This window comes from Xenopus laevis, chromosome 7S (assembly GCF_017654675.1).
Source record: "Xenopus laevis strain J_2021 chromosome 7S, Xenopus_laevis_v10.1, whole genome shotgun sequence".
In the NCBI taxonomy this organism is placed as follows: Eukaryota; Metazoa; Chordata; class Amphibia; order Anura; family Pipidae; genus Xenopus; species Xenopus laevis.
The window spans coordinates 80,664,558-80,692,071 of record NC_054384.1 but is presented as its reverse complement, the minus strand read 5'-3'; the positions used below and the strand labels follow the sequence as shown (position 1 = coordinate 80,692,071).

The 27,514-nt window shown below is 38.1% G+C and overlaps 1 protein-coding gene across 6 annotated transcripts in view; it reads left to right on the top strand.

Moving 5' to 3' along the window:
• The window catches only part of acap3.S (ArfGAP with coiled-coil, ankyrin repeat and PH domains 3 S homeolog), a 134,605-nt gene that overhangs the window by 39,716 nt on the left and 67,375 nt on the right, over positions 1-27,514 (top strand). For all 6 annotated transcript variants that reach the window (XM_018227882.2, XM_018227879.2, XM_018227878.2 and 3 more), the window contains exons 2-3: positions 26,600-26,657; positions 27,158-27,277. In XM_018227882.2, the coding sequence (XP_018083371.1) occupies positions 26,600-26,657; positions 27,158-27,277 (178 nt within the window). The remainder of the gene's footprint in view (positions 1-26,599; positions 26,658-27,157; positions 27,278-27,514) is intronic.

Genomic DNA, 27,514 nt, shown 5'->3' with positions numbered 1-27,514 from the left:
GAAGGAAGTCGACGAAGTCGAACGATTTTGATTAAATCCTTCGAATCGAACGATTCGAAGGATTTGAATCCAACGATCGAAGGAAAATCCTTCGAACAAAAAATCACAGGCAAGCCTATGGGGACCTTCCCCATAGGCTAACATTGACTTCGGTAGGTTTTATCTACCGAAGTAGGTGGTTGAAGTATTTTTTAAAGAGACAGTACTTCGATTATCGAATGGTCGAATAGTCGAACGATTTTTACTTTGAATCGTTCGAATTCGAACGAATTTAACCAATTCGATGGTCGAAAGTACCCAAAAAATACTTCGAAATTCGAAGTTTTTTACATTCGAATTCTTCACTCGAATTTTGTAAATCTGCCCCTTAAGGTATGAAGATCCAAATTACAGAAAGATTCTGTATCCGGAAAACCCCTGAACATTCTGGATAACAGGTCCCATACCTGTATCTGTTTACCTGTTATGTCTATTCTAGAAAACAGTGATGTGTGGGCTGGGCCGACCTAACTGCACCATTTGCGGGTCGCCCACTGCTGGTTTCCGGTTTTATAAGCACGCTCACCCCTTTTGTGACATCATCGGCGGGTGTGGGCCTATAAAAGGAGGGGGAAAGCCGGGTGCAGGTGAGAGCTGGTCTGGTATGCGCAGGGTCGGGTGCGGCTCAAGTTTTTGATATATGAATTATATTATTCTATATTATAGTCATAATATGATGTTTCTACTCTACCCAAGCTGCTCAGTTTGCTGAGAATGGAAATCATAATATTTCCCTTGCTTACCCCCCAACTGAACATATCAACTTCTCCTACACTTTAACGTGACTTTTGTACTGAGGTCACTCAAGCTGCCGGTTTGGGTTTAGAATAGTCAGGTTATGGTTTTGTGGGCTAGGTTTGAATAAGCTGTGGTTTTTTTTTGACCCACCCATCAATATTGGAGACATAGATGTTGCTTTGGGGTAATTTCACTTGCCTTATACTAAAGTCTCCTTGAAAGTTATTTGTTGCAACTACATATCCATGAGCTCCTATAGGGTAATAATGGACAGTCTCATATTATATATTGACATTTACTTAAATAGAGGGCCCAATGGGATCCCACATGTTCTTAAAATAACTGAACCTGGAAAAGTCATTATCAGATTTTCTCTGGGTTACTATATTTTATATAAGAAAGCAGAGAAAGAGATTAGAATTTATATTTAATAAGATGTATAGCTTTTTTTTGGTGTAACTCTCAGTTTAGTTGTAAAAAATACTTTAATTTTTGGATTGGTTTTCCTGAACTTCACATTTATGAAGGGCACCAGAGGTGATACGCTGTCCACATAGACAGGAAGACAGAGACACGTGAGGGGAATTATGGGATTTCCATCTTATGTCAAACCTCACACTCTGCAAGGAGACATTTCCACCTGTGAAAATACCTCCCTGCAGATATCACTTTCATTCACTTTTTTTGTAAAAATTGATCCCAGATGCAGGAGGTTTCTGGAAGTGGTTATTCACAGCCGTGAGTACAATACTTACCTGTCCCGACTCATGTGGCTATTTGGCTTAAATACATGTTGCAGATGTTTGCAGATATTTGATGTACAAATATTTCCCAGTAAAAATGTATCTAATATGTAATATTATCAATGTGTCACGAGAGAGAGAGATATGGGAAATGTTCAACATCAGTTCAAGCTGCCATACGCATTTTACTTATTTATAGTTTATGAAAATTAATTTGATGAGTTTTCCATCTGTTTTCTTTGCATTATGAACATTTATTTAGACCCTTTCATAACTATATTGCATTGGCTTTCATTTACTGTTTTTTTTTTACATAAATGAAAAGATATGCCGTTTCTATTGGTTCCTAGCAAGGAAGAAACGAGAATTCAAATTTATCCGCCCTGATCCTAATTACGTAGGACATTCACTTTTTTTCACTTTAATTTTAAAATTACAGTGTAGGTTCTTAAAGTGCCCATCTCTCCTTGCAGTATATCAATTTAGGCTGCATATTCTGCTAATTAAATAATGAAGTTCGGGGAGGGAGCAGCCCGTGTTGTTTAAGAGAATCTCAGGACGTCACACCAGCTGTCACTTTAGTGGCAGATATCTCCTCGTTAAAAATGTGTGTTGTCCTGAATGAACAGAGCAATTTAACAGATTGACTGTGGCAACTGACCTTATAACCTTGGTTTACACTGTATATCTTGTTTTCTAGAAGAGCTAAATAACATTAATTCCGTGCTTGGAGGAAATGATTAGAGATCTCATTATTTACCAAAAAAGTAGTATAAATATTAAAAATCCAGTATTCAGGTTTATTGACTAAGGGGGTCACTGCTTATGTTGTGCAAATTCTAAATTTTCAACAAGTGTAATAGTATATACAGTTGCATTCAGATAATAGCAGTTCAATATCACTAACCTGATCAATCACTGTTTTTGGCAGAAATTGTAGTTCTACATGGCAAATAATTTACTAGTAGGTGTAGTAGAGTAATAGAAAACCAGCAGACCCAACAGTCATGATATGCATCCTGCTGATTCTGTGTAATTACATTAATTGAGGCTTGTTCCAAATAGCAGTGTTCAAAAGAATAATAGTTTGTTCCAAATAATAGCAGTGTGGAGTTCAATTAGTGAGGTCATTCATTCTGTGACAAAACAGGTGTCAATTACTGCCCTTATATAAGGAAGGAAGCCAATTGTTGTGCATGATGGTTAAAGTGCATAAAATGGGTCGCTCCAGGCAATGTTTAGAAGAATAGCCTACTTTAAATAAAGAGTAAAATGTGGATTGGAGAGGGGAAAACATATAAAGAAGTGCAGAAAATGATAGGCTGCTCAGCTAAAATGATCTCAAATGCTTTAAAATGGCAACCAAAACCTGAAAGACGTGAAACAAAATGGAAAAGTACCATTCAAATGGATAGAAGAATAGCCAGAATTACAAAGATTCAGCCAGCTCTAGGAAGGTGTAAAGTTACCTGTGAGTACTCTTACAATTAGAAGACTCCTATGTGAAGCCAAGCTATCGGCAGGAAGCCCCCACAAACTCCCATTGTTGAAAATAAGAGATGTGCTGAAGAGCTTACAATTAGCCAAAGAACACATTGACTGGCCTAAAGAGAAATGGCAGAACATTTTGTGGACTGATGAAAGCAAGATTGTTCTTCTTGGGTCTAGGGGCTGCAGACAGTTGGTGAGACGACCCCCAAACACTGAATTCAAGTCACAGTACGTAGTGATGACAGTGAAGTTGGTGGCACAAGCATCATGATATGGGGATGTTTCTCATACTATGGTGTTGGGTCTTATGCCGAAGAGTAAATGCCCTTGAAATGCACGAAAGTAAATATTAGTTCAGTGATTCAAAGGAAAGCAAAATCTTAACATTTTTCAGTTTATACAGTGAATGTTTGAGTTTGTAAAGAAGAATGCAGACACTGCTAATTTTTGGAACAGCCTAATATTCCCTTTTCTTCACTTCACTGTAAAGGAATAACACAAATTTGATACATTTTCTTCATGTTGTGATTTGGAATAGAATGTGCAGTGTTCCCAATGCAATTGTGTGTAGAGAAATAAATGCTATTATAAGGATTTTGAGCTTTCTTCACTTTTTTTTAAACACTCGGTATTATTATGAACACAACGGTATGTATGCAGTATCTGTTTGTATGTAGCCTGCCATGGGTTTAAAAAGATGCAGAGCGGCACACAGTGGTGTAACTAGAGCAGGTCCGGACTGAGAATTAAAACAGGCCCTGGCATTTCAGGTACACAGAGGCCCAATCAGCCCACACCAGCCCACTAAATACTGATTTTCAATGGGACCTTATAGCAGCCCCTCTGGCATTTGCCAGAACCCACAGATTGCCAGACCGGGCCTGAACTAGAGTGAGCTGGGCCACCCCTGCAAAAAAATCTTCACAGAGGCCCGGTGCACTCAATCCCCATCCATTTCCTGCTGCCTCTGCCCCGCTCGCATCCTGCATCTGCCACACCCACTCCCCGCCCCAACTCCACCCACTCCCACCCATCTTGCGTCCCCCTTCCTTGCCGCAGGTTAGAGAGCTGCTTGGGAGGAGGTTTTTTTTTATTAGCTATAGAGGAAGCAGACCCCACAGTTGGGCCCCCGTGTTCCCTGGGCCCCATTAATCTATAGCATATGGGAAATAGTCACAACTAAGTTACAAGTCAAATGTAAAGCGCTTGGTCTGCCAAACATATTCTGGGTCCATGTTCTGTTCTGTGTGGAAACCCTTCTTTTTAACTCTTTCACTGGCCCCCATCTAAAAATCAAATGCTCTGTAAGTCTAAAAATTATTGTTATTGCTACTTTGTATAACTCATTTTTCTATTAAGGCCCTCTCCTATTCATATTCCTGTCTCATTAATATCAGTACACGGTTGCTAGGGTAATTTGGATCCTAGCAACCAGACAATGATCTGAATGAGAATATTTAGAGGAATGGGCTTGAATTTTAAAGAAAGTAATACAAAGTAACAATAAATTTGCCGCCTTACAATTTTTTTCTACTGGGGTCAGTGACCCCCATTTGAAATCTCAGTAAAATGCAGAAGATGAAGGGAGATAATAAAAAAAAAACTATAAAAAAAAATAATAAATGAAGACCAAGTTTCTAAGAATAGGACATTCTATAACATTCTATAACACCATCCCTTGTATTCATAGGGCCAGTGCCCCATATCAGGCAAGCATTATGGTATTTCCCATAAGTGCCCCAGTATAAATATGCTGAGAAGTACCATCTGGTACTTTACTCTCTATTAAAGGGAAACTGAATGTTAAACTGCAGCAGCTTCCTCCAGCTGCTTACTTAGATTACACAGTACTACCAGATCTCTCTGGGGTCTGTTTCTCTAGTACAGCTATCATTATTCTTGGTATGCAAGCTAACCTACCATCTAATGATTGTAAAATATTATGCACACAGGCTACATACCAGCACAATACTGACATTGTCTCACTGGAAGGAGAAATACTCAAGCGTTTTCCTAGTAATGGCAGATACAGCTGGACCTGAAATTTGGGAAGATCTCATAGTAAGGAGCAGATGTGATATTAATAGATGTAGGCTTTTAGTTCTCCCTAGACTTTGCAAGGGACTTCTCTGTTTCCAGGTGCTGGGAGTTATAAGACAATTGTGATAAAATCCTCATTTATATTCAAACAATAGAATGGAACTATAACATCAGATATATAATGCACTGATAAATTAGATACTGATACATATATAATGGGTCCTGTGAGTAGTTATAGTATATTACATGTTTATGTAATATACTATATTTATTGATATAGTATATTTATTTATATAGTATATTTATTTTTATGTAAATTATTCTTGAATCTCTGTAATGTTAGTGTGCATGGGGCCCAGGACAAAACAGATTGAAGCAGTTTAACTTAGGACCAAACAATTTATGACACTGCAGCTGAGTTGAACAACAATTTCCCGCTGGGAGTTGTACTTTAATGCTGCACGTTGAACAGAACAGACATAAAGCATTGCCATTGCATTTTGTCTCCTATAGATGTACAATCCTGCAGTCTTATTCAGAGACTGTTTGCCTCAGGGCTTCCAGCAGGGACCCAATCCAAATGGGGATGGCTGGAGGGGGTTTTATAAAGGGGCAGATTGGGAAAGTGTCAGGCAGTCATATGGGTCCCCATAATTTTTGGTTTTCCCGGTTGCTATTGGGTGCACAGTTGCATATCCTACCCAAAGAGATACTTTTGTTTTATTATTGAACTTTGCCTATACTCTTCCAAATTACAGCTGCTTTTCAACAGACCCCCACTGTGTTTAGAGCCCAGGTCAGTCACCCCTGCCTGAACCCCCTTAAAGGACAAGGAAATTGAACTAAAGAAGTAGGTACAAATGTTGTCCATTATGTTTTGGGCTTCTGTACCAGCCCAAGGCAACCATGGGGAAGATCTGTGTCTCCAAAGATGCCCCAGTAGCTCCCCATCTTCTTTTCTGCTGATTCACTGCATATGCTCTGTGCTGCTGTCACTTACTGAGCTTAGGGACCGACTCAAAATATACAGTACACATAGAATATAAATGTCCCAGTATGAGGCTGATTAGTAATTAATATGGATAATTATTACATGGCAGCACAGACACCAGTGCAACTAGCATCAGAATGTAATAATCTGCCCTTTAGCATCATCTTATATTACAGGCCAATCTATTTTTCTACTTGATAATTTGCAACAACCCCTAAGTTTAGCTTCTCAACAGCTGCTCAGAGCCCACTGAGCATGTGAGTGTCGCAGACACTTTCCAAGATGGTGACCCCCTGTGAGAAGTTTGAAGTCCTGGATCACTGCTGCTAATGAAAGCTGAAAATTTAGTCTGGTGCAATAAGTTCAGTATATAAAATATGGCATTTTTAGCCCTATTTATTTTTAGGGTTTAGTTCTCCTTTAATACAGTCCTCCCATCAGTCTCTCTGCAGCAGTTGTACAGTAAATGAGGATTGCTGCTGCTGTATTTAGCAAAGCTGTTTCATATCGCCGTGGATGTTTTCTTTTCATCCTTTTTTTGCTTCTTCCTGTGGGAGCTGCTGAAACCTAAAGCCTGTCTCTATAGTCACTGGGATGGTGAAAGAACGCACCAAGGGCAAGATACTGAGCAGAATTCAGGAAGTGAACTTCTAGATGGACACTGGCATTTTCTCGTGGAAGGCATGAAATTCCTATAAAAAAGAATTATCTGCAACGTGAAATAGTTCTTATCTTTGTAACAGAGCCAAAAATGTGTCAGTCCCACATGTGGCTATCATATGCTAAAATATTCATGGGAAACATTCAGTGATACCCCCAGATATAATGATCTATAGCCCTGGTGCTTGTAGCATGATGCAAAGTCATAAATGCCCGAGGGGAGCATAAAGAGAAATCAGGCCTTTCCTCCGGGAGCAGAAATTGGCTGATATGTAGATAAATGGTTTGCTGTGCCAGTACATGTCACTAAGGAAGCCTTAAATCTTTTCATTGGGTAAGCTGGGGGGAAATGGTGCACATTAATAACAAGCTATATATATACATTTAGTTTTACTAGTCACAAGGAAACTCAATTTCCTATGGTTACTTAGGGAAACCGAGTTATTGTACATTTATATAGTAAGACAATGCTTGCTGCCCATCCTAGGGAAGCCTTTTTATAATCTGGGTTTATTTTCCTTAAATAGACCGTATGACCTCTTCTGTACATTACTTCTCTTCAGATTTGCTTTTAGAGATTTTTTTTGCTATTAGAGCTACAGGTTGTTATATGAAGTCACTTTCACAGCTACAGTCCCTATCCCCAATTCTATTGTAGATGCCATCACTTTCTACTTTGTTATCCTACAGCTCCTCCTGCTTACTTTTAGACTGGAAGCCCTCCTTTCCTATTTTTTTTTTTATTCTATCCTGTTACTTTATTATAAAGCTGTATGCAACTTGCTGCCATTATATAAATAAATGATGAAGATATTCCTTCCACTGCTGCTGTTGAGCTAGCTACACTGTTATAATGGGAATGTGCAGTAAGTTTCTGACATTGCCCACACTATTCCTTCCCATATTTACTACATTGCAGGGCCCATAGAGATTTGCTTCTGCTGGGGCCTCCCATAAAGAAAACTCTTCTAATGGGAAATATGAGGGAAAAGAGCCCTGGGCTAAGTGCAGAAAACACTGTAGTTATGTACTGGTTAAAAGCATAAAAGCCAGCTATAAATACCACTATCGTGTCTTGTATGCATGTGATTTATTCCAGGTCAGTGTTTAGGCTTTCCCCTGTAGCCACTATCAGATGGTATAACTGATTAATTACAGATGCTGTAATTAATCACAGTTAGTTTTAACAAGAATATGCATCAGTTTGTCAATTACAGCCGTGTCTAAAAACATCTTATGCTTTAACTCAAGCTTTATTTTTAATGACACATAAGCCAGGGGCAAGCAGAAGATTTTACAGGGGATGAGTACATCATTTTCGTTTTTTTTTTTTTACAAATATTCCATATTTTCTCTACATGCATATTGGCCCTTTATTCAACCTAATAAGTTTTTATACCCTTGGAAATGCTGCAATATTCTTGCAAAATGTGGTTGATGCAAGGGGCCCTGTAGTTATAAATGACACACAGTACAATCCGTTCAGTATTCAGATATATATGTGATCTAACATGTATAGTTTGTTTGTGTGCACTGTGAATCGTAGGATCCCAGGGTATGGCCCCTTTTTTTTTTTTTTTTTTAAATGGCAATTTTCTATTTATCATTACCCAATGGCACATACAGGTATAGAATCCCTTATCCGGAAACCCAATATCCAGAAAGCTCTGCATTACATAATGGCTGTCTCCCATAGACTCCATTTTATCCAAATAATCCAAATTTTTAAAAATGATTTCCTTTTTATCTGTAATAATAAAACAGTAGCTTTTACTTGATCCCAACTAGGATATAATTAATCATTATTGGAAGCAAAACCAGCCTATTGGGTTTATTTAATGTTTAAATGAATTTCTAGTAGACATAAGGCATGAAGACCCAAATTACGGAAAGATCCGTTATCCGGAAAACACCAGGTCCCGAGCATTCTGGATAACAGGTCCCATACCTGTACTACTAAAAATTTATATTATTATGGAAATGGCTTATTTACATGAAGCAGGGTTTTACATATGAGCAGTTTTATTCAATATATGTTTATAGAGACCTACATTGTTCGGGAGGTATAGTTTTCCTTTATTAAAATAATGAGAAAAATATGAGTTTTAGTAAATAAGCCCCTTAATATTTTATGAGGGATATGCGTCACATGAACCAGTAAAAAAAAGTGCAACGCAACATGAGTGGTGCATTGAAATATTCACCTTGGGGTTAATCTTTATTTGTACCATTGGAACTAGTGGGATTTGCATTGCATATAAGGGGTACACGTGGTGCCATCTTCTGTTGACCATATGGGTGCATGTGCACAATTAGGATTTTCTGACAGTGGCATAACTAGATGTTACTATGCCAGACAGAAAATTAATTTTAGGGTCCCCAACAAATCCTGTCCTGTTTTACCTATATATATTGAAATTGCTTCATGGGGCCCCCTATACTTCCAGGGACCCCTGCAGCCGCAGGGTCTGCTTCCTCTGTAGTTACACCCCTGTTTTCTGATATGTGTGACTGATGAGATTACTTGATGGTGGCTCCAAACTGATTAGGTAGGCCTAGGTTATTCAAGCACAGATCTATGGCTAGCCAGTTTGATCTCACCTATTTTGCCAGTTTTAAATTTCACAGATATCTCTTATGCTTTCTATATTAAACTGCACTCTTGGTTTAGGGAATTTGATTTGGATTAAGACAAAGTACAACTAAGCATTCACTTAACCAACCAAGCCACCACCAATGATATTTGGTGATATGTGACAAAAGGCAAAAATACAGGGAAAGGAAAACTTTCTGGGGACCTTTCAGATAATTCAACAACCTCTGCCTAATAACTGGGCATCACTTTTGGTAATATATGATCATATATGATTTTGCACTGCACCTTCCTTAATAAACATTCTTATTTATGACAACAAATACCACTAATGATAACAAATACCACTCATCTGCTGTAAGGGTAGGACTACATGGATGTTTTCGGCGCCATCCGACACGATGTAACAAAACGCCGGCGTCAAATCGCATGCAACGGAAATAAGGAAAGCAAGGGAAATGTCGGATGACGTCACAGCATTGATCCGATGCGACACGACTATCGGATGCAGACGCAGCATCTGCATCCAATAGTCGTGTCGCGTTGGATGAATGCTGCGACACCATCCGACAATGCATTTACTTACCTTATTTCCGTTGCATGTGATTTGACACCGGCGTTCTGTTGCATTGCGTTTGATCGTGCCAAATACGTCCATGTAGTCCTACCCTCAAAGTACACAGAAAATGTCAAATAAAAAGAAAAAAACTGTAACATTGTATGAGAGGGATAATTTCACAAATCATAACTCCAGATCATAACGGAACTTAGATTCTTTGTTAAGAAATGTGTCGGGGTCACATTCAAATACATTAGCAGATTAGTAGTCAGCACAACTGCAACTCACTTCTTTGGCTGGGTGCACGTCCTCCAGTGGCCACCTTCCACTGGCAATATTAGCGAAGAAAATTAGTCCAGCACCCACTGTTTCATGAATAAAACGGCCTTTATTGGACCAAGGGCATTACAGCAACGTTTCAGACCAACTGGTCTTTTATCAAGCTGACACACATTCAAATACATGACATAAAAAATGGAAATGAAAAGGAGAGTTTCTTTCTGCTTTTCATCTGGATGGATGAAAACATAATGTAAAGTGATATGTGCTTGAGTGCCATTAACTATTTGAATACATTGTATTTTTGTGTAATTGTTCCAATATGTTCTTAGATGAATTGTATCATTTAGTGGCTGCTAAAACAACATTTGTTTGGACACTGCAGCTTTCAGTTTGGAGCATTCTTTAAAGGGATACCTACCGTCAGCACATAAAAAATGGATAAAACGACATTCTGTATCTGATCGCAGCTAACTTAGCAGAAACCGCAGCTGTCACAGGGGGTCACCACATACTGAGTGGACTCTGAGCAGTTGTTGAGAGATTCACAAGAATACAGAGATTCTGTTCATTTATTAATTATTGAGAGTGGTGCTGCCTACCTGCGGGCAGATTTCTGTATAACTTGATGGAGCATCTAAATAAGGATGTGCTATAAGCCAATTAAGTCACAAGCAACGGCTTTCTCTATTGGCAGCACAAGCTACGGAGGTCACTTGGTTTGGCAAGAAACAGATTTGGACTGAATTCCTCTTGTTTCCTCTTGAGGACATTTTTGTATTGATAAATGACCAACGTTTTCCTTTTCCTGTCCGTTTTTCCTCCCTTTCACTGTTCTTTGCTTGGCATAGTAGCCCGCATGGGCCATTTTTAGCTGTGGCCTGGAACACTAAGCATCTTTCACAGGGAGTGTGGGGGATGAAGAGGAAGCAAGAACAACTGTCTAGCAATGTTTGTTTTATGTGCACTTCCTTCACATATATATCTGCAAAAAAACCGTATAGAAAACCTAAATATTAAGTTCAGTATCAGAAACAAAGTAATATAAAGCAGTGATAGACAACCTTTCTCCATCTTTCTATAATTCTCAGACCTAAAAGGGATATGCTGACCAGTGACTACTTCAGCGTTCTGGGAATTATATTTTGTAAGTCTATGCTATACAATTTTTGGACTTTTGGTACTGAACCTCTGGCAGAGCTTTAGTGCTGGGAACACTTAACTTGTGGCCCTCTGGGGATTCTGGAAGCTGTATTACATCTCTAACTGGAGGACTTTGGGGATGTATCCCAGTTAAATGTAATTTTACAGCATTGTACACTGTGGCATATAAACAAACACAGGAGATGGTGCCTCCTAATGTTTATTTTATTATAGCAGTAAAAAAAAAAAAAGCTTTGCACTTATAGTTTGAGCGTAGGAAATCTTTTGATGCACATCTACTATACTATACAATTCTCTTATTATAAGATTAGTTGTTATTTATATCTTTTCACTTTCCATAAACCACAGTCAAATTTGGTATTGGCTATGTTATATTCTATTTTTAAAAGCATACCATACGTCACTATTTGTATAAGCGTCATTTTTGGTGTATTCTGTAGCTTCTCAGTTTTTAGTTTAGTTTTTAGTTGTAGTCCCAGAACGGCCAAGCTTCAGTGTTTCACGTTCTTTATACACATACCAGTCCGTGCATAAAATATTTCATTGCCAGATACAGTATATCCCACAAAACATTGTCTCACAGACACAGTAAAAGTGGCCCCTGGTTTCCTGCGATCAGTCAGAGCTGGATTTAGACCTGAGGGGCCCAACTGTAAAGTAAAAAGAAATAAAGGGAGACTGAGCATTCCAGTGAAATCTGTAGGAGAGCAGCCTGGACATAACTATATATGTGTATGTATGAGATTGGTAACATAACAGATGGGACCCAGCCCTGGGCTCATGCAATTTGTGTGCAAATGCATGTCACAAAACTACTTAAAATGTAATATAGGGGAATGTACAGTTACGTGGTAAAAGATTCCAAGGGGTGCAATATACAGTTATATGGAAAAGTTAAGGAACCACTTTTAATTCTTTGGAGTTTTGTTTATCATTGGCTGAGCTTTCAAAGTACCAACTTCCTTTTAATATATAACATGCCTTATGGAAACAGTAGTACTTTAGTAGTGACATAAAGTTTATTGGATTAACAGAAAATATGCAATATGCATCATAACAAAATTAGACAGGTGCATAAATTTGGACACCCCAACAGAGATATTACATCAATTCTTAGTTGAGCCTCCTTTTGCAATTGTAACAGCCTCTAGACGCCTCCTAAAGCCTTTGATGAGTGTCTGGATTCTGGATGGCGGTATTTTTGACCATTCATCCATACAAAATCTCTCCAGTTCAGTTAAATTTGATTTTCGATGATATTCAAGTTGGGGGACTGTGACGGCCATTCCAGAATATTGTAATTCTCCCTCTGCATAAATGCCTTTGTAGATTTTTTAAGTGTGTTTAGGGTCATTGTCTTGTTGGAATATCCAACCCCTGCATAACTTTAACTTTGTGACTGATGCTTGAACATTATCCTGAAGAATTTTTTGATATTGGGTTGAATTCATCCGACCCTCAACTTTAACAAGGGCCCAGTCCTTGAACTAGCCACACTGCCCGACAGCATGATGAACCTCCACCAAATTTGACAGTAGGTAGCAGGTGTTCTTCCGCCATGCAAATTGCTTTTTGTTATGACTAAATAACAGATTTTTTGGCTCATCAGTCCAAAGCACTTTGTTCCAAAATGATTGTGGCATGTCTCATCACCGTGCCATACAGATGTTCTTTGTGCAAATTGTGCTGAATTGTAGAACGAAGTACAGGTATACCATCTGCAGCAAGATGTTCTTGCAGGTCTTTGGAGGTGATCTTTTGGGTTGTCTGTAACCATTCTCACAATCCTCCGCATATGCCGCTTTTGTATTTTTCTTAGCCTGCCAGACCTGGGCTTTACAGCAACTGTGTCTGTGGCCTTCCATTTCCTGATTCCATTTCTTACAGTTGAAACTGACAGTTTAAACTTCTGAGAGAGCTTTTTGTAGTCTTACCCTAAACCATGAAACTGAACAATCTTTGTTTTCAGATCTTTTGAGAGTTGCTTTGAGTATCCCATGCTTTCACCCTTCAAAGGAGAGTCAAACAGAAGCACAACTTGCAATTGGCCACCTTAAATACCTTTTCTCGTGATTGGACACACCAGCCTATATGAAGTTCAAGGCTTAATTAGCTAAAACAACCAATTTGTTGTTGCCAGTAATCCGTATTGAGCAGTTACATGCATTCAAATTAGCAAGGGTATCCAAATTTTTGCACAGCCATTTTTTCACATTTGATTTAATTCCATACAACTGAATACTGCTTCACTAAAAATCTTTGTTCAGAAAACACCCCAGTACTCTGGGAAATGAAAGACACACAACTGTTATCTTTTTTGTTGAAAGTGGAGTAAATTATTATGCAGGCTGAGCAGGCTTCTCAAACTTTTAAATATATATATATATATATATAAAGCAATTTGGCAAGGAGAATTCCTTTTACAGTTTCTAAATGGTTCATTTACAAGGTGAATTTTAATTTTAGTTTGCAAGTCTGCCTTACTGAATAGCTTAGAGGCAAAGTAACACTTAACAACAAAATGCCCTTATGGGTAAGAGATTTGGGGAGATTGTCGCTCAGAAGACGTGGCGATTAGTCGCCAGGCGACAAAATCTCCCCGAATCTCCTCGTGTGGACTAACCCTTGATGAAAGAAAAAGCTTAAAGGGGTGGTTCCCCTTTAAGTAAACTTTTATTATGTTTTTGAATGGCTTGTTCTAAGCAACTTTTCAGTTGGTCCTTATTATTTATTTTTATATTTTTTGATTTATTTCCCTTCTTCTGACTTTATTCAGCTTTCCAATAGGGGTCACTGACCCCATCTTAAAAACAAATACTCTGTAAGGCTACAAAAGTATTGTTATTGCTACTTTTTATTACTCATATTTCTATGCAGGCCTCTCTTACTCATATTCCAGTCTCTTATTCAAATCAATGCATGGTTGCTAGGGGTATTTGGACCCTAGCAGCCAGATGGCTGAAATGCAAACGGCAGAGCTGCTGAATATAAAGCTAAATAACTCAAAAACAACAAATTTTAAAAAATTAAAACCGATTGCAAATTGTCTCAGAATAGCCCTCTCTACATCATACTAAAAGTTAATTTAAAGGTGAACAACCCCTTTAATTATATAACTAAATATCTTTATACCGTTAGATTACCTGATATATATGTTTGGTGACATTGACTTAAACTATCTGAAGGTTAAATATACCCTCTTTTTCTCTTGGATTTGGATATGTCAATATCTGCTTTATTTGCATTACTTTGTGACTCTGTTTAGACGCATTTGGACATGTAAACCTGGAACTGTCCTCTAACTTCTGGCATGACACAAAAAAAAATATTTCTTTTATCTCTCACCACTGGTTTGTTTTCCTGCCTGTGTGTGTTTTGTCAGTAACTCAACCTCTTGTATTTAGCATCGTCTATAATATAATTTATTAAGCACTTTTAACACCCACTTAATAGAAGAGTGTGAAATGAGTACAGATGTTGTTAGTATTGCCTTTACCTTCTTGCACATTGAGCCATAAATTACAATTACAGAAATCAAAAAATTCTGATGATCTGATACAGTGAATGAAGCATAAGTTATTTGTTTGGCTGAAACCTCTAAGGGTAAGGGCACGCAGGCAGATTCGGGGAGATTAGTCGCCCGGCTACAAATCTCCTCTTTTTCGGGTTGACTAATCTCTCCGAACTGCTTTCCCCTGACGCCGGCGCTAATAACACGTGGTGATTCGTTTTCCGTAGTCGCCCAAAGTTTCCTCAACTTTGGGGACTTCGGAAAATGAACCACCGCATGTGATTAGCGCCGGCGTTTTTTCATTTTAGCTGCCACAGAGTGAGGGAAGGAGTTTGGGGAGATTTGTCGCCGCAAAAACGAGGAGATTAGTCGCCAGGCAAACAAATCTCCCTAAGAAAGTAAAAAAACAAATATGTGATTTGCTGAACTGCATTGGATCAATTTAACATCTATCTTAATAAACCTGTTTCTTTATCAGGACTTATGCAAGATAAAAACTGACTTTTTGGTTGTGTTGGTTATGACTGTCAATAGCATATAGACGTATATAAATGTTGTGAAAAAGAAAGTGGAGCATTCTCTGAGTTTCCCCCCTCCAATTGTAAAAAGTCTCTGTAGCGGTAAAATGATCCTGTTACATATTTTGGCCCATTGCATAGCTTCTGCACAGCTGACATATAGAATAGCTCATATTGTCACAGACGAGCCCATAACATCCATAACTAATAGATTACTCTGTTGCAGATCCTATTTGTTGTTGTTTTTTTCCTTGGCCCTAAAATAATCCTGCATCATATAACGCTTCACCCAACTTGAGATATCAGTGCATATTCTTTTTGCCTGTGAGACTCCTCTTTAAATTAAAGCAAAACAGACAGTTTCTTATTAACCCCTAACTGTCAGTAAGGTCATCGTACAGATGAAGATTCTTGACAGTTTGTCAAGTAGGCATCCATGACTGAGACAAAATACAGCAAGCTGCATCAACTAAACAAGTGCAAATTGCGAACAAATCAGTGCAGTTTGCTATCGATATAATATATATTTTTATTTATTTTAACTTGCCAACATTGCAGCATTTTATCCCAGGTATTTTTTTACTGCTTGATCATGGAAGGAATATCTCTTGTGCAGGACAGTGGTATGACTTGGGGCTGGTTCCGAAATAGGCTCCGCTGGCAGATTGGCACATGCCATTATTACTAATTAGCAAAGGTAGCTATAGGTACTTTTTATATGATGTTTTAATGGGTAGCCCAGTGGTTAGAGATACAAAATAAGCCCTAATATCTTTTTACTGATTATTCTATTTCAGTTAGTTAATGTGCCTATAACATTAAGACATTTGTATGTGTTTAAGATATCATGGCCATGATGTAGCATATGGTCTAAATGTGCGCCCATCAGGTGTCCACAGATTTAGATTAATAAGATTTGCTTTAATAAGATTTAGATTGGCTTTTTAAGAGGCATAGTTCATACACTAACGTAATTCCTTGCTTTGGATTGAGTTCTTTTCAGCTTTAATCAATTTCACTGGGATGTTAAAAGTGCATGATTTATATTTATATATATATGTATATATTGTAAGTTGTATTTTACAAATGAAAACAGTTATACACCCTCATGGTTAATCTGGTGTGAAACCCAAGTCGCTTCAAATTGAGCAGGAGTCACAACGTGAAGTACACAACATTTGCAACTATTTTATAAGTATTGCCTTAGATCGATAACTATGATGACTGTGTTATTTTCTAATACTGTACTTAGTAAAGATGTACATTCACACTGGCGAGTATCCACCCACCCCTTCCTCCCTTTATCTTTCCTTTTTCTTTTCCCTTACTTAATTGTTTATACTACAGTCTGTAATACAGAGAAACAATTACATCACAGAAAAAGAAGATTGTATATTAAAGCTTAAATATATGGTATGTAACGAACAATTTGATATAATACCTGACTGTCAATATTGTTAAATAAAAAGTAAAAAAAAAAACAACAAAACAGTTATACTGGCCTCTAGATTAAATGTTACTGAAGATTAAAATGGCATAAAATGTGCACCAGGCTCCTCCAAAATATAATTTTTTTAGGGGAGGCGACGTGGTCTTGTTCCACCACTGGTCTGGTTTATGGTAGTGGAAACAAGATATATTGTGTGTTCCATTATTTCTTAGCTGCTGCCAGATTGTATGGTAAGAAGGTAAGAATGAACTTAGCTGTCTAGTTGGAGGTTCTGGGGTCAGTTGTGACCCGCAAGTTCCTTTTAATTATGGCCCCACTCTCTTCATGAACTACACAGATAAATATATAATCTACGTTGCAGATATATGATTGAAAAAGTTTATCTATTTGCTTCAAGGCAGTTATGGTGCCTTTTTTTTGGTTCCTTCTCATTGATTTAGTTCTGCTCAAGATCACACAGCACGCTTTAGCACTTTATAAATCAGAACAAATATCTATAAACTGTATCTCTAACTGTAACTGGGTATGTAGAAATAAATATTCCCAGTCAATAATTCCTCACTTAATGTCTGTATTGGCACAAAAATGGGCCCCAGCTGCCTCTCTTTTAGGAAGAAATTAGTTCTTGGAAAAATAAAAAAAAATCCCAGACAGGCAAAAGTTCAGGGGAAGCTGGCTGTGTGACAGGTTTCCCAAATTTCTTTCACCGTGGAAGAAGTTCCTGAAAATCTGTATCTCAAAGACTAGGCCAGGGTTGACGTTGGCCAAACCCGGTGGGGTTGAGTGCTAGTGGACACATCATATTAAAGCCTGTAGGCATGAAAAGTACAGTATGTGTGATGTGCGTACATAAAGTGCCCACTTATACAAACAAGCAGAAAGAAAAACTGTTCTTAGCAAATGCTCGGGTTTCTGTAATAAAACATTTCGATGCACACATTATTTAGCTCATACACACATATAGCTGTGCACCTCTGCTTTATTAGGGCAGGTTCACATTCCCACTGCTGAAAATGTTTTCTATAGCGCACCCCAGAACTGTGGGCATACAATCATATACAAATGCACGCATAGATAACATAGATATAAGTACACAGCACACATAAGACTGGATCATTTCCCACAAACATACCTAACATAGTGAATAATATATGAACTACTTGGTTTTATTATTTTTCCTTTAAAAGACACCTAAGTGCAAGATGTTGTACCCCTAAAGCAGCTTCTGCTCAAATCTGTATTTATAACAATGTTTCTTGCATTAGAAAACCATATTCTGAAACATCGCAGGCACTTAAAGAGATCACTCAGACCAAGTTTGGAAATGCAAGCAGGGTTTATTGCAGATAAAACAAGATTAATGACCTCATCCCCAACATTCTTTAACATATACTGTATCAAGGTTTAAAACACACTGGTAGTCCTGCAACATCTGCAGACCCATGGTTATGAGTTCTATGCAATACCTCCTAGGCTCCATTTTAATTAAATAATTAAACATTTAAAAAATGATTTCCCTTTTCTCTGTATTAATAAAACAGTACTTTGTACTTGATCCTAACTAAGGATATAATTAATCCGTACTGGAGGCAAAATAATCCTGTTGGTTTTATTTTATTATTAAATAATTTTTTTAGTAGAGTTAAGGTATAAAGATCCAAATTACGGAAAGATCCCTTATCCAGAAAACCCCAAGCCCTGAGCATTTTGAATAACCGGTCCTATACCTTACAGGTATTTATATCTTTATTGTACGTAGTCCCCATATAGGCATGCTACTGCAGCAGAACAAAGTATTTTATTTGTATCATTGATCCAATTTTGGGTTTAATGAAGTTTGGGTTTAATACAATTAAAAATAATCTTTTTGTATATGAAGAACAGAGAAAACCTCCTGGTAGATGAAGTTGCATAGTGTAATGATACAGTATACAGTGTCAGGGGCCTTCGGAAGAGACATAACATTCAAAATCTTTTTAATTACAGAAGTAGATCCTAGAAATGCTATTTTTTTTAAATGACTTCACTGTCTAATCTAGGTCAGTGCAAGGGTGCCTTTAATAAGTAATGTTGTGCCAAAAGGCCCCTTCCTGCTAATTAGGTTTAATGGGTAATGAAGTTCCCTTTGGTAGTAGGGAATCTCTGCTGGCTCCATTTATTGGATCAGGGCGAGTGCTTATTTACGGTCATGCTTTCTTGGCATTTCGGGCATTCATGATGGGCTGTTACATTTTACAATGCCTTGCAGGGTATTAGGCTTTCTGTTTTACTCCTCCGCAGTCAATCAGATGCACGCACTGAACTGTATCGTGTCTTGTTCGTGGCCTGTATAAATTAGGGATGCACCGAATCCATGCCCGGCCAAACGGAATCCGAATTGGTTAGGGAAATTGTGTGACTTTTTGTCACAAAACAAGGAAGTAAAAAATGTTTTTCCCTTCCCACCCCTAATTTGCATATGCAAATTAGTATTCAGATTCGGTTCTGTGTTCGGCCGAATCTTTTTCGAAGGATTCGGGGGTTCGGCCGAATCCAAAATAGTGGATTTGGTGCATCCCTAGTATAAATTAAAGGAGAACTAAACCCCTCTGGTAATACGGCACTGCTGGACCTGTTTTACTGCTCTGTAATTAAGGTAATCGCATGTGGCTAGTACTTAATGATAAGCCCATCCCTGTAGTGTGCCTTAGCCATACAGTTCAGAGGGAAGGGTGAAGTATTGTTCCATGTCGAGTTCTTTCTAGTTGCTGAGTGTGACTGTGCTGATAACAAAGCTTTGGGAATGCATCCTTTGTGCCAGGCAGCACGTTGGAGAGCTGTGTCCATGTCTGCTGGCTAGTGGGTGCAATGTCCTGCCTCAGTTTGCAGAACACGAGACCATTCCAGAAGCAGCAACAGTTTAGCTGTCCCTCAGCAAAGTTCTCTTTCTGCTGATAGAAACAATCATACACTTAGGCCAGGAAACTGAATTTATATATGTTTAAAGGCGAAGGAAAGGCTAAAATTAAGTAAGCTTTATCAGAACGGTCAATAGAAATGCACCAGCAAACCCTCAAAGTAATGCTGCTCTGAGTCCTCTGTCAAAAGAAACACAGCATTTCTTTCCTTCTATTGTGTACACATGGGCTTCTGTATCATGCTTCCTGTTTTCAGCTTAAACTCCAGGGCAGGGCTTGAGCATGCTCAGTTTGCTCCTCTCCCCCTCCCTTCTCCCCTCCCTGCTGTAATCTGAGCCAAGAGCTATGAGTGAGCAGGGAGAGACTTTGGCAGGAAGTGATGTCACACCAAGCTAATATGGAAGTGTCTATCCTAAACGTACAGGGAGAGTTTCTAGGGCTGTTTACTCAGGTATGGTAAAGCATTCTCCAGAATAAATATAGTGTTATAACTTGCACTATTGTGGCTATTCTATTGGCAATAAACAGCTTCAGTAGCTTTCCTTCTCCTTTAATGGAAGACCTTGAAGCAATAAACTTTTTTGTGTGTGCGCATTACTCCACTTCTTTATACTTGATCACGGAGAGAGTAATGTGAAGTTCTGAGTGGCTCCTGAATGGGAATTATATAACAATGTAAACAATTACATATTTTGAAAGATACATTTATGTTGTGTAGGGGAAGGCATTATATATAATCAGCCCCTCAATATAGCTTGTCAGGCTTTATAACCCAAGATTGTGCCTAAACATTTCTACTGATTTCGTCTAATACAGGTATGGGACCTGTTACTCAGAAAGCTCGGCACCTGGGGTTTTCCGGATAATCGGTCTGTCTGTAATATAGATCTTCATACATAAAGTCTGCTAGAAAATCCTGTAAACATTAAATAAACCTAATAGGCTTGTTCTGCTTCCAATAAGGATCAATGATATCTTAGTTTGGATCACATACAAGATATTGTTTTATAGTCACATAGAAAAAGGAAATAGTTTTTGAAAAATGTGGATTATTTGGATAAAATGGAGCCTATGGAAGACAGCCTTTCTGTAATTCTGAGCTTTCTGGATAAGGGGTCCCATACCTGTACTAGATAGAATCATATGTTGGGTATGGTCTTTAGCAGAATAAAGCATCTGGTTGTCTGTGTTCCTCGTGGGTTATAATGTGGATTCAGGTATTTAATGCATTAACAGCACAGGTATTTGTCATCCTCTCCATATAACAATTGTTCCTCTTTTTGCAATGAAATTTAGAGTGAGTTTCTCTGGTTCCACGTGTTTATGCTTCAGTCAAGTTCACTGTTTTACAAGACAAGAAGAAATTATGGACTTACTACTGCTTGATTCGCCTTGATAAAGCGAAGATAGCGAAACGCGAGTTGGCGGAACTCTGCTGTGCAACTGTTTTAATAGAAATTTTAGCTTAAAAGCCTTCAGTTTGAATACTCGTAAATTGGTCAAGTGTGGGGGTCTAATTTTTAATCGTCACTCAGTTCAATCTCCTTCTCTTATTGCAGTCCCGCACTGGGATTCTAAGGGGACCATAGATTTGTGGTTTTTTAGGCAAAGATAGCTCTTCAACAACTTAGGGCAAGCTAACTTTTGAGACCACAGTCTTGGTTGCCCTGTCCTTCTCCATCGTTGTGGTGTCCCAGGGATAGAAAATTATAGGTAGAAGCTATTGGGACAACTCCACCTTTCTTTATTTCAATTTCCTTCTAAATACTACTTTGGACTGAATTGATTTGAATTAATTTATCCTTAAAAATATAATCATGGTCTTAACTAATTTTATTAATCAATAATCACTATCAATTGGGAGATTCTATTTATTGGCACTGCACTTTATTAATTTAATAATTCATCACCAAGGAATTAATTGAGTAAACTGAATTTAATTATATTAGCAATAATTAATTCATCACGTTCCTGATAAATTCACGAACTTATTTATTGGCACTGCACTTTAAATACCTGTAATCAATTAATTTATCTGTATAATTGCAATCTATTGTATCAGCACCTCCTGTATATAGTTTTTTAGGTACTATTAACTGGGATCCAGTTGATTATCTAGACATTAATTTATTGCACTAGCACTTTAATACAAATTTATCAGCCACCGTGAAAAGGGGAATTGTGGAGCTGATAACTATTTGATGTATGTGTGGTTGAGACTTTAGGAAGTTTTAGGATCAACTTCTATAGTGAGACCTGTAGTATTTGATAGAAGAGGGGTTCTTTTCTTTGTTGATTTTAGGTCATATAGGCTTGTGACAATAAAGATATTTGTCTTTGGACCAATTAGGGATGCACCGAATCCAGGATTCGGTTTGGGATACGGCCAGGATTCGCTTTTTTTCAGCAGGATTCGGATTCAGCTGACTCCTTCTGCCTGGTCAAACCGAATCCAAACCTAATTTGCATATGGGAATTTGCATATGGGAAGGAAAATCTAGTGACTTTTTCTCACAAAACAAGGAACTAAAAAATGTTTCCCCCTTCCCACTCCTAATTTGCATATGCAATCTTTTGTGAAGGATTTCGGGGTTTGGCCGAATCCAAAATAGCGGATTCGGTGTATCCCTAGGACCAATGCTGTCTTGATGTCCAATCTGGCCACTGCTAATGATTTGCACTTACCTGATGTACAGAGTACAGAGAGCTTCAAAATAAATATGCTTGGGTTTTGAAGAACAGAAGTAAAAGAGGGGGCTTGCTACAGAATGCTTTTATTATCATAGGGCCTTGTGCTGCAACTATATTATATGGGTAGAAGCTTTATGTAGAATTACATGTTTAGTGTTGGTTGCCTCATAACATTTGGTAATTGTATACCTACTTAGCATATAAAATAATCTTGTACCTTGTTGAAGATAACTATGAGCAAACAGCAGAACCTAGATTTATGTTTTCTAGGGGGCTGAAGCAAAACGGGGTTGTACATTATGTGCAGTAAGGGAGAAATCAGCAAAGTGCCAGAATGTTATTCCTTTTGTGCTACTGTTCTAGTTAGCCCCTTGTATATTCAAAAAGTTACTGTCCTATATATAACAAAAGACATAATGTTAATAAATACCTTGTTGGAATAAGCATCACTTTAAACTCATGACCCAGGATGGCATTTTGAGACACACTGATAAAGTGTTATTGCACAGGAAAGGTCATTTTTGTCTAACTTATTTTTAAGTATCTTTCTCTTTCAAATATTTAGCATGACTGTGATTAACTAGTTACTAGGTACTACATGTGACATGTATAATTAAGGACAGTGTCTAGTTAGCGACATTTGTTGTGGACTGAGGGTGTCATCAGTGTCCGTGATATATTTGTAATACATCTCAATAAACAAACCTAATATTTTAATTAGGATTTTGTTTGACTTTATTGGCTGATTGGGGACCTTACACCCTGATTGCCTGGACAAATGAGATCCCCTGTGCCCATGATTGGACAACTGCCCAGTCATAGACACTTGGAACTAGCCTGATTTGCCCCTCAGTGGGACAGGCCGACAAATATATTCCCTGAATGCTTGAGATGTGATCTGAATGATTGGATTGAATGGTTTATAGAGGTAAACCTCAACTGGATCCAGTTAGTTATGTTTTTCCAAACAAGCCCAGTTTGGGATAACAACAGGTGCGAACTCCCTATTTGATCTACGCCTGTCAACTTATTTAGTGAATAAACTGAGTTTAGTGTTTTTTACATGGTAGCTGACTCTCAATAGAATTTCATCTTGCCCCAGTTCTGACCATTTCAGCTGGCATACGGGAAATTTGTCGCATGTCTGGACATTATTCAGCCAATTTAGTATTATGTAAATACAGTCATCCGTTTATTTACTGGTTCATTCTCTAACATCAGAGGATTTAGCAATGTTTACATTCCTCTTGTTGCACTAATAGAAAGCTAAAGCTCTGTGACTTCAAATGACTAATGCATCCAGTCTCATCCAATCTAACATCATTGCCATTGGGTGGCCATAGACGATTTTACTGTGATCCGACAAATTCGTCAAATTATCGTGAGGTTAGTGGGCACGGAACAATCGAGCATGTAACAATTTTTACTTACAGTTTTCCTGGCGGCAACTAGACGATAGAAATGGTTGTTTTTAGTTGATGGTGAAATCTTACATTTAAGTGATCCTTTCAAGATAAGCTTGGTCCTACAATAACAAAAGGATCTTTTAAAAATCTTAATGTCTTTGACCACCTATAGACTATAAAAATATAATTTAGCATGGATGTCTAAGCACTAGGACAAAAGCACTAAGACAAAACAAACATATCACAGCATGTGTCACTAGGGTTGCCAGTATTTTACTGGACTAGCCGGTACTAGATATCGCTAATGTCATCTCTAGGTTGTGTGCCAGGGCCTGACTCCCACCAAGGACTCCATACCTTATAGAACTTTCGGACGGTGCCTTTAGCTTCAAAAGTGAGTTTAGTCATAGGTATTGCTCTTGTTCACTAGGTTAATCCAGGAGTCTTTTGTGGGAGGGGTGGGCATAATAATACATTTTTTGGCATAAAACAGTAACACTGAGTGATCCCCTACACCGCAGGAGAGAGTACACTAGGATATTTTAACTGTACAAATATAGCTTTTTTAATTGACTCATAATCCAGGTTGTTAAGGGCATTAACATTCATTTTATGGCAATATGTAATTCACACAAAGTGTCATCATTATTCTTTATCTGTCACAATCGCACAATCCACTTTATGAATAATCTCAGCCCACACATGTAAGCATATATATATTTTCAGGCCTTCTAGCAATAGAGCTTGCTTGTAAGTGCCCAGATTAGCTATGTGTAATAAAAGTCTGATTTATTTTGTTAATGTTCCTTTAGAAAGCATACCCATTGCACGGAAGACGGATTCTGTTTAACATCCAGTGTGTTTGCACAAAACCCACTGGTGTATCATGAGGCCACAGTCACATTTTTTTCCATATGAAAAGACGTGCAACATTTGTAATAACACAAGGGCTGGAGATAGAAAAGAGGGGGCACTGGCAATGCAGGCATAATATGGAGGTGGGAACATTGACAAAAAATGTTTATGAATATTTTGCCATAGGGCAGGCAGTAAGGTAAGAGCTGCACTTCGTTTTAGAATCTATATCCGGCACAAGTTACAGAGATCAGCACTGCACCAAATGTTAATGCGAGGTACTGTAAATGCACCTTATGGCAACATGATTTACCTTGCTTGCTACTTGCTACTGGGCACTGTGTTTTGGACATTTGTCAATATTTTCATGGATGCCATCTGCAGCCCATGGCAAATGCTATCTCTGCACCATCCTAAAATGTGAAGATTCCCTATCAGTCAAATTGTGTTCTATATCCAGCAATAGTGCAGGATGAAAATCACAAAACTTTGTGTATTTGTAACAAGAAATAGTTGGTACACCTGGATTTGTTTTCTTTCTGCAAGTGTCTGTTAAATGTTAGTGTTAAGTGTTACAAATATTTTGTTACCTCTTGAATTGGATTATACACTATTCTACTGAGGGCAGCGATAGCCAGATCCTGCCACTGCGTTTAACTGGCGGAATGGGCATCCAGCAATGGGATGAGGTTAAGTATTAGCCAATAATAAAGAAAAATCAGGGCAAAAGTGTCCAATTATTGTGGTTAATGGCACATTCCAGGTTCATGATGGAATGACAATGCCATTCTTCTTTACTGTGGGGATCTGCTGGTTAGGGATGATTTTAAATTTTTAAAAAGTAGCTTGATATAATGTTGTTGGATTATTTATTTGTATCTGTGTATGTACAGTCTTTGTGTTTATGTGTGTCAACTATGCCACATGGATACTGTGTGCTTAGGATACAAACATGGTGGAATTACAGCAAACAAATTCTGCCTCATTTTTGTATTGTTTTAAGCTATGCATTTTGGTTCATTTTGAAAATGTTTTCTCTTTATGGTATGGTAGGCTGGAAATAGTCCAGCAGGAAGCTCTAAAATATGACTGTTTATAGCCTGCACCAACAAGATGGTTTCTCTCTAGCTTAGAGTTATCTGCTGCAAAATTGCAGCCTTTGTTCATTCCAAACTCATTCAGTTTCATTGATGACCTCCTGGAATGACCCTCTAGCAGTTTGTCCTTGAGCTATGCAAAACACTATTCGCACTGCTAATGGAAAGGTTAGCCTTGTGGATGCATATCTCTCAATATAAATAATACCTGGGATCACTTCCTTGTGACTGGCAACTATACTTTTGACAGTTTTATCAGGCAGTTTGTATGTGCAACAAATTTTCTCCAACAAGGTCACCATTGTAACTAGATACACCCACCCCAAGCTATAAATCACCTGTGATTCTGTAGTATCAATGTTCATTTATCTCACAGCTGAGGGTGGTGCGAATATGTGTTAATAAATTACTTAAATATATTGATTGCAGTTCCCTTAAAACCAGCGATTCATGGCTCATTTTTCAGTACCCCTGTTTAGGTGAGATAACTTGTGTGTATGAGCATATAGCAAAGAGGAAACATTGCACCTGATTGACCTGATATTAAATATACTATCTAGTTGTTGGCTTTAATTCCAAACCACTATTAATAAGGTGGCCATTCTGTTCTTTAAAGTATGTGGATGGCCACCTTATGCATTTTTTTACTGTTGATACCTTTGGTACCTGATAGATGTAATTAAAATAATTATTGGGTTATATTTATATTCGGTTATATTATTTCTTTATTCTTCAGTGATGCAAAATCCTTTTCTTCTTGTCCTTTTTTTGTCCTTTATGGTTCTTCAACGTTATTTGGAATGAGGCAAGTACCTGAAGCATCCATCATATGTCCTGTGGGCACATACGTTAACCAGTTGTTTTCCTTTTCCCACAGGGCATCGATAGACGAGGTGGAAACAGATGTGGTGGAAATTGAAGCCAAACTTGACAAGGTGAGAAATATGCTGTTGTGGAACATCTCGTGGTCAACAATGTCAAACAGAGCCTTGCTCCTCCCTTACACTACTGCCTCAGTCTCACAGTGAAGGAGCAGCAGACTTCCAGCATTGTCTCAGCCCCTTAGCAAAGACAGTGTTGGATCCAAAAACATCTGCATCCAAATAGCTGGAAAAATTCCTTAAAATAATTCCAAAGAGCTTTAAAGCATGTAAAACATTTATGCTGAGAGTGCATTCCCTGGCATACTTTCCCTAAAGCTTTTTGCATCCACATACAACAGCCCGCTGCAGACTTTCTCTCAGTCTGGACTCCAGATGACAAGGAAACTCTTCCCACGTCTGCACACAACTGACACCCACGTTCACTGGCTTTGACATGTACAGGGAAAGGCTTTAAACCATTTGCCATTGTTTAAAACCAATTCTCTCCCTGCTGGCTCTTAGTTGACCTCTATCATTTGTGCTTTACCATTTCTTTTTTTTTTAAATCCTAGTTGGTGAAACTATGCAGCAGTATGCTAGAAGCTGGCAAAACCTATCTTACAACCAACAAGCACTTTGTAAGTGGCATCCGAGACTTATCGCAGCAGTGCAAGAAAGATGAGATGATCTCGGTAGGTATATATTAATGTTTCCTATTGAAACTGACATTGAGCTTCCTGTATAATATTTCTTTAGGCATACCAATGTAAATTTTATAGTAATTCTCTCCTGGAACACTTATGCAGATATAGTTTACCTAGAAAGGGAAACTGGGGTAGATTTACAAACATAGATGATAAATTGCAGTAGTGCATTTACCAATAGCAATTAGTTTTGCATGGTGTACAAGTTGGAATATTAAATAAAAG